This window comes from Nicotiana tomentosiformis, chromosome 4, assembly GCF_000390325.3.
Source record: "Nicotiana tomentosiformis chromosome 4, ASM39032v3, whole genome shotgun sequence".
NCBI classification, from domain to species: domain Eukaryota; kingdom Viridiplantae; phylum Streptophyta; class Magnoliopsida; order Solanales; family Solanaceae; genus Nicotiana; species Nicotiana tomentosiformis.
This window is the reverse complement of record NC_090815.1, coordinates 90,430,181-90,437,240: the sequence shown is the minus strand read 5'-3', so window position 1 is coordinate 90,437,240 and position 7,060 is coordinate 90,430,181. Positions and strand designations below refer to the sequence as shown.

The 7,060-nt window shown below is 35.7% G+C and overlaps 1 protein-coding gene across 1 annotated transcript; it reads right to left on the bottom strand.

The window, feature by feature from the left end:
- Positions 1 to 1,405: 1,405 nt before the first annotated feature.
- LOC104088629 (RNA-binding protein 2) lies at positions 1,406 to 6,633 on the bottom strand. The gene is made up of 7 exons (XM_009593339.4): positions 6,499 to 6,633; positions 6,273 to 6,404; positions 3,885 to 4,024; positions 3,509 to 3,788; positions 3,350 to 3,411; positions 3,188 to 3,269; positions 1,406 to 1,801 (listed from the first exon to the last, which is right to left on the bottom strand). The coding sequence occupies exons 2-7, from the start codon at positions 6,355 to 6,357 to the stop codon at positions 1,695 to 1,697; spliced, it is 756 nt and encodes a 251-aa protein (XP_009591634.1). The 5' UTR covers positions 6,358 to 6,404; positions 6,499 to 6,633; the 3' UTR covers positions 1,406 to 1,694.
- Positions 6,634 to 7,060: the final 427 nt, after the last annotated feature.

Below are 7,060 nucleotides of genomic sequence, written 5' to 3'. Positions count from 1 at the left end.
ACAATTATTGGGCGGTTATCGGGTGATTTATCGGCTACACCAAATAGAAAATTTTTGATCAATCAATATCAAACGGCCAAATGCATAGTTCAAACTGTCTCTGTTAGTTGTAGTAACTTTTCCTGATTAAAAGCCAAAGACGACTGCCAATGCCATTAGCTACGGACAGACGACCGTTCTATTGATAATTAGAAGGGATTTAGCCATTTAGGTTTTAATAGTACTTTATATACATAGGGATAAAAGTATAAATATAAAAATTCTTAACGGGTTAACGGTTTACCCGATAAGAAAATTGAGTAATCCGCCCCCAAACCGTTAACCCATTAATCATAAAATCTCAATCCGTTCATCATCCATTACCCCGATAATCCGATACCAATAAGCCATCGGTTCGGTTCGGTTTTAAACAGCCCTAATAAAACATAAGCCTTGGTGGTTTTATTTTGTCTAATAGAGTTAAATTCTTTATATCCGGTTACTGATTTGAAAAGAGAAAAAAAAAAATTATAGGATAACGAATATTCCATTCATCCCCAATTTATATGACATTATTATTGAGTGGAAAATGACATTATATAGCCGCTCTTAAAATAATAGCCGAAAAATATATATTTTTGTGTATATATATATATACATTTTATATATTATATACATAAATTATATAAATTTTATACACTTTTTCGGCTACGGAATGTAAATAGTTTCTAATGCGAGCTAAAGGTGATAATACCCCTTATTGAGTGGAAAGTAGTAATATTAGATAGTAAAATTAGAGTTGTAAAGTTGATTCGTAGTCTAATTATTAGAAAGAAAAAAAATTATGTTTAATAGCAAATAAATTTTAAATGCTTAAAATATACTATTGAAGTTTCTAAAAGAATTAATGGAATTATGTCAAATAGTTTATGAGAGAAGGTAATTCATGACAGAAAGAATACAGCTAAATGGAAGAAAGTCAACATTGTTTGTTTTGTAGACATAAGCCAGTCATTGTGCCCACTTTCCTTTTACACCTAAAAAAATTTGTCTTTTACAGATCTAAAAATATCATGATGTACAAACACCAATAATTTCTTTTATGGTACACAAATGAACTATACATAACACTGGATATATCGTCCCGTAATAGTTTTCGATGCCCTGCTATGCACATAATATCCATGGAAAACAAAAAAAGAAAAGTGTCCTCTCTAGATGGACGCATATACTCTTTTTCCATCTATTATTAGCAATGCCCAAGTTGGAAACTTGTACCTGTTTTTTGGAGGAACTAACGAACAATCTCAAGCTGCCATCTATAATTAGTAATGCGTATAATCCTTTTGAAATTCTTTGAATTGGTTCAGTCTTTGCAAAACATTTTCTATTTGAAGGAAACAAGTAAAAGCAAGATGAGAAGCACTTAAAAATCCACTGTCTGGAATTAAAATTAAAAGCATTTCCTCAACTAGTACTACAACCTGCATCCGCCTATCAAGTTTGTACATTCTTAGCAACAAAGTTTCACTGGCTTTAAAGGCTGTTGAAGCGGAAAACTCCCACTTCAAAAACCAATAGCGTGCATAATACTGTAACCTTGGATAGTGCCCGCTATTGAGCCAATTGTGAGTTGCATATTCCAGTTACAGTACATAACACAAGTCAATTCAGACGGAGCAATATTAAGTAAATAAAAAGCTGATGGATGTTATTTATCGCTTCCCACGACTCCCCGAGCCACCAGATCTCGGACCTGGAAACTTCGAGAACTGCAACCGCAAGTAGGCCGAATCGGGGTCATGTTCATCCATTTTGTAACCTGGCAAATTCATCAGCAGAGACCACTGGTAAGATTGTCCCAGAAATGAAATTCCAAACAGTTTTTCTTTTAATCTTAGATATAGTAATAGTTTTCGCACGCATATGTTGGGCCCTCGTAGACACCTTTAAGAGAATATTAGTAAGAGGAGTAATTTGACTAATTTATAGTACTTATTAGTTCTTAAATCTTTGACCACAAACCTATTTTCAGTAAATAAGAGCAATCTATTTATGTCCTCTTCATCTCTACATCAATTGTGTAACTAATCTCTATTTACGTCAACGTGCATATTTAAATTGGGTTTAATAATATAATAGAGATATAGCTACACAATTAATGGAGAAATGAAGAAGAAAAGCAATATAGTTCGCTTATCTATTGAAAATAGATTATTCTGTTCAAAGATTAAAGAATTGATAAGGGTAGATTAGTCAAATTACTCCACTTATTACTTCTTTCTTAAAGGGCATGTAAAAGCCTAACCTGAAAACTAAATGGGAACAGAGGAAGTATCAAATAACCAAAATAAGAGAGTAAGAACTTGCAAGAGCAGTATGTCCTACAAATAAATGACCCAAAATGCAAGTATCACAAAATAATAATGTGGAGTATTACATATTTAAACCAAATAAAGCAAACGAGAAAACGTCACTTGTCATAGCAGCAGCTAGAGAGTAACCTCATCCTCATAATAAATGACTGGACTGCAAGTATCATCATAATTATGTAAAATATTAGCTATCTTAACTAAAGATTGGCATCGTTCTAGAATGGCAGACCCAACAGCTATCCTATAAGCCAGTCTGGACCTTTTCAAGAATATTAAGAGGAACTACAGGAAAATTTCTTCAAAGATATGGATGTTTTATTTCAAATGTTTTTACGACATCCTTAAGGAGTGATCCGGGATTAAGCCACGTGGTGATAACTGCCAAAGCTTTACACAAGAAATGGATGAAGGAAATGGACAAATCAGAATATAAGGACTACAAACAAAAGCCAGAAGAGGCAGGGTTTCTTGCCCAAGGTGCATTGCCATGGGGGCTTTGCACCTGCACATAGAGGAGAGGTCATCAATGGATATACAGGTCTGCAGCCTTGCTGGGAAATAGCATATAAATCAAGTGGGTTTTACTCCACAGAGGACCCCACGATTCGACTTCATACAGGGATGAAGAATCAGAACTAGAGTATGCATGCATCCGAAACAAATTCAACTGCAATTATCTATAGTTTGAAAAGGCAAAGAACAAAAATGACACTTAAAACACTCTAGCAACACCCACGTACACTGAGCGATCATCATAGATTAGATAACTGCAGCAGAGATAACAATTCACTAATCGAAGTTGAGGGGGATTATTATTAGTTTGAAAAAATCACCTTGCAATGCACTCAAAGCAGTAGCTGCACAAGCTGGATCTACGAAATCCACAAAACAAAGGATAAGAGGATCTCCACCACGCTGCAAAATGAAGTTTTTATCAAAATACCACCTGGTAGATAAATACTGTACCAATAGAAGAGGCATAAACATCAGCTTACATGTTTTGATTCCTTTCTAACAAGTCTGACTTCTTTGTAGCCCACAAAAGGGCGAAAAATATCTTTTTAAGTGCAGTTAGGGAACATGCAGAGTGAGACAGAAATATTTAGAAAATTAGTAGAACTGTCCTAATCAAGTAAATTAAGTCTCAAGGATACGGGCTACTTCTCTTCTGGAGCTGTCTGCAGGAAGTCCCTCTATATAGAGGGTGTTAGAAGCATCAGGAGGGAGAGGCAGTGTTTCACGAGGCCTTGGCAAAGATTCGACTGGCATTTGACCACGTAATACCATTGCTCTTCCATTTGGTGCTAGTTCTGGCCCACGAGCTGATGGAAGCGGATCACGTACAGGAAGGGAAGATATACCACCAGCACCTGCTCTAGCCAATCCAACTCCCTTGTAATTATTAGCTTCTCCGACTGAAAGAGAAGAAAGTTGCTACAGGAGGAAGAGAGGAATAAAGAAAATCAAAATTAGCACAAAATCTAAGCATGCCTGAAGAAAAGTAAGAGAATTGTCAGCTTCAGTGATTACCGAACTCTGAAGATAACGATCATATGCTGATCCAATTGACTGTGTGTCCACTACTCGAGGTCCACCACGATCATCATCCCGTCCTAAGTAATGATGCATTTCATGAGCTGAAGACATCCCAGATGGTGGAAGATCTGGCACTGCAAGAAATATGGTCAGACCACATATGCTTATCAAAACATATAACAAAGTGAGTGCACAATGTTGCTCGCACAGTAAAGTTTGACCTCAAAAGTTAAATTTTCATTTGGCCAACAGGTAAGGTTAAAATGGCCTTACTGCACATAAAAGCACTGCATACAGAGCAATCACAGTAAGCCTGAGATAAGAATACAGGGCACCAGAAATATGTACAGAGTAAAGGCAATTGTTAATGGGAACTCTTGTATCCAAAAGCATCACAGCGACATGAAAAGATATTGCCAATTTCAGCAATCAGCATCAGGTTCAAGGTAGAACTTGAGATTTGGTGCCATTACAAGTCAGCAACCATTGTGGAACCAATACAAGGCGGATGTATATTCCAGTATTGACTCTGAAACCACAAATAGTTCTTCAATAAACTCGTAAAGAGGAATGAGGTGAGATTGGACAACCATTCTCTCAAAAATGGGCTTCTGCAGTAATGAGAACTAAGGAGTAAAACTAAGATGATCGGAACTCTGCTTTAGCCAGAACATTACTCAACAAGATCCAACACCACTATAATCATACAAAGAACTCAGAGAGAGGAGGGGGCGAGAAAACAACTTATAGAAATCATTGGGTTGGTTGGGATCAGGTCAAAAGGGGTTGTTGAGGTTAAAGCCATTTGAAATACACAAAAAATAGAAACAGAAGAACTTGGAGCTCAAACTCTTCTATACTTGGCACAAGAAGAACAAGTTCCCAGCCTTTCAGGTTTTCCACCCTCTAATCTTCTTCTTCCCCTGTGTTTGCTGTCCTTGCTTACAGTGAATTGTGAACATTAAATCTGTAACATTTTTCTTTCTTTCTTTTTTTATCTTATTTAGGGGGTGGGAGGACTTGGGTTTTTGTGGATTGGGGGGGGGGGGGGGGGGAGGGATGGAATACATCTTGAAAGTTTGTTTGGCTGCAAAAGTCTATGAACAGGAAAATCTCAAAAAGGAAATGGCGTTTTACTTTGCTCATAAAATAAATATTTTCTGCACAAGTTGATTTCTCAATCATGTGTGTCAAGGATATTAAAAAGGAAGAGAATAAAGGATTAGTGTATTACGTACTGAGGACGACAAAATAGATCAAAATGATGATATCGATGAAAAAGTATAACAAAGAAGATCGGGAAGAAGGGGAATTAACGCCCAATATAATACATGTGCTACCTAGGTATCTGTAACTATAATTGTAAATTGGTATGCACAAACTAACCATGAAGTCCTAGATGGTAGAAACTCAAGAGTCAAGACATGTCCTTGCTAATTCTAAAAGTTTCTCCAACCTCAAATCGAGTTCTGTATTTCCTTAAGAAACCTCCACTCTATAAAACCATGATTAATTTGGCCATAAGGCTTGAGTTAAGAAATTGATTAACCTAACTTCTTAAGTGCCAAATCTTACGAAAGAAAATATAGTCATGGGGCCACAACCTTATAATTGGGCAATATCACTAATACTGTTCAAGCCAAGAACACTTCGGCCAGGATCAGAACTTCCTACTTGTTCACTCACAAACCACCCCATCTGTTTTACCATTTCCAATATAATGCTCTTCAAGCCTCCAGCCTACATAATGTTTTTGCATTTCAAAACATGCACAAAGAACAACATAAAGGAGATACACTACCAGAAGACAGCATAATACAACCACTAGACTCTTTGATCCAAGAATGCAACACCTTGGATTCAAACTAGTGACTCAAAGCAATTTTTAAACCCCTTTATCACTACATTTGGAGTTCCCCTCATGTCAAGGGAATTCAAAAACTTATCCATAAAAAACAAAACAAAAAATCCCGTTTTGAACATTATAACTTTTCGACGAGGGGGTTCAATTGAAACCCCCTTCATTGAACCCAGCTCTTCCACTTTCTCCAAAATTGGAAGGTCATGAAAACACAACTCATCCTACAAAACTATTTCAGGCTAACTTACAAAGAATTTCTCTTCTTTTTTATTTTTTCAAAATCTCAATACAGATCAATCTACAACTTTAAATATTCCAAATGTCAATGTAATTTTCCATGACGAAAAAAAAAATTAATTCTAGGGTTTCATACTTACAAAGTATCTAGCAATTTATTCATAATCACAAGCCAATTTCGATGCAGCACAAATAATTACTATAGAAGAGTATTTATTTCGCCTCCTAACCAAATATAAGCTACAAAAGATCCTCTCTTTTTTCAAAAAAGTACGGATTTTTACCATATTCAGAGCGAGGTCGTTTGAGCAATCCGGCAGATTGAGGAAGCGGCGCTTCACGATGCTGATTCCAATAGGCATCTCCCATCTTTTCTTCTCTACTACTACAATGAATAATTTACTACCTCCAAATACCTAAAACAACCACATAATAAAAGAAACAAATTCGTATATTATAATCAATTCACACACACACGAAGCATATAGAAAACGGAAAAAAAGCAGAAACCTTTGGAGAGTTTGAGGAAGAACCCAAGCTCCGGTCAGGCGGTCAGGTCACACTTCTGGATGTGGATTTGCGAAAGCAAAATTTTGGGGGAGAAGATTAGGGCTTTATTTTCCTCTATCTGGTGCACATCTGGTGTATCTTTTGTCCTAGTACAACCAATAGTTATTTGACACGTAAGTCAAGATGGACAACCCTGCTATTATGTTGTTTTTTCTTTTCGGCGAAAACAATATTGATTTTTCCTTTTTAAAAAAAATATTTGTCCACTATATTAAAAATGCATTTTCACTTTTACTTATTAGTTTTAGCAAATTAAAAGAAAAATAATTTTTTCCTGTTTTAGAAAATTTGGGAACTACTTATTTCCCAAATATTTTTGAAATATTATTATTATGGTTACTACGGTAAAATATGTATTTCATCTACTATTTACTCTATCCTAATTTCTAGAAACAATAACACTGTTACTATTTTTTTATAATGCTCACAAGTTTCAATATTTCAATTTATTAAAGTTATTGTGATGTTATTTTATCCCTTTAGGAACATCTAAGTGTGTTTT

Excerpts from the sequence above, each read along its gene's own strand:
- LOC104088629 (XM_009593339.4), bottom strand. The coding sequence starts at position 6,357 with ATGGGAGATGCCTATTGGAATCAGCATCGTGAAGCGCCGCTTCCTCAA. Across the intron at positions 3,412-3,508 it reads CTCCAGAAGAGAAGTAGCCC|ATATTTTTCGCCCTTTTGTG; the intron begins GTATCCTTGAGA and ends GCACTTAAAAAG. Across the intron at positions 1,802-3,187 it reads TGCTTTGAGTGCATTGCAAG|GTTACAAAATGGATGAACAT; the intron begins GTGATTTTTTCA and ends TGAATTTGCCAG.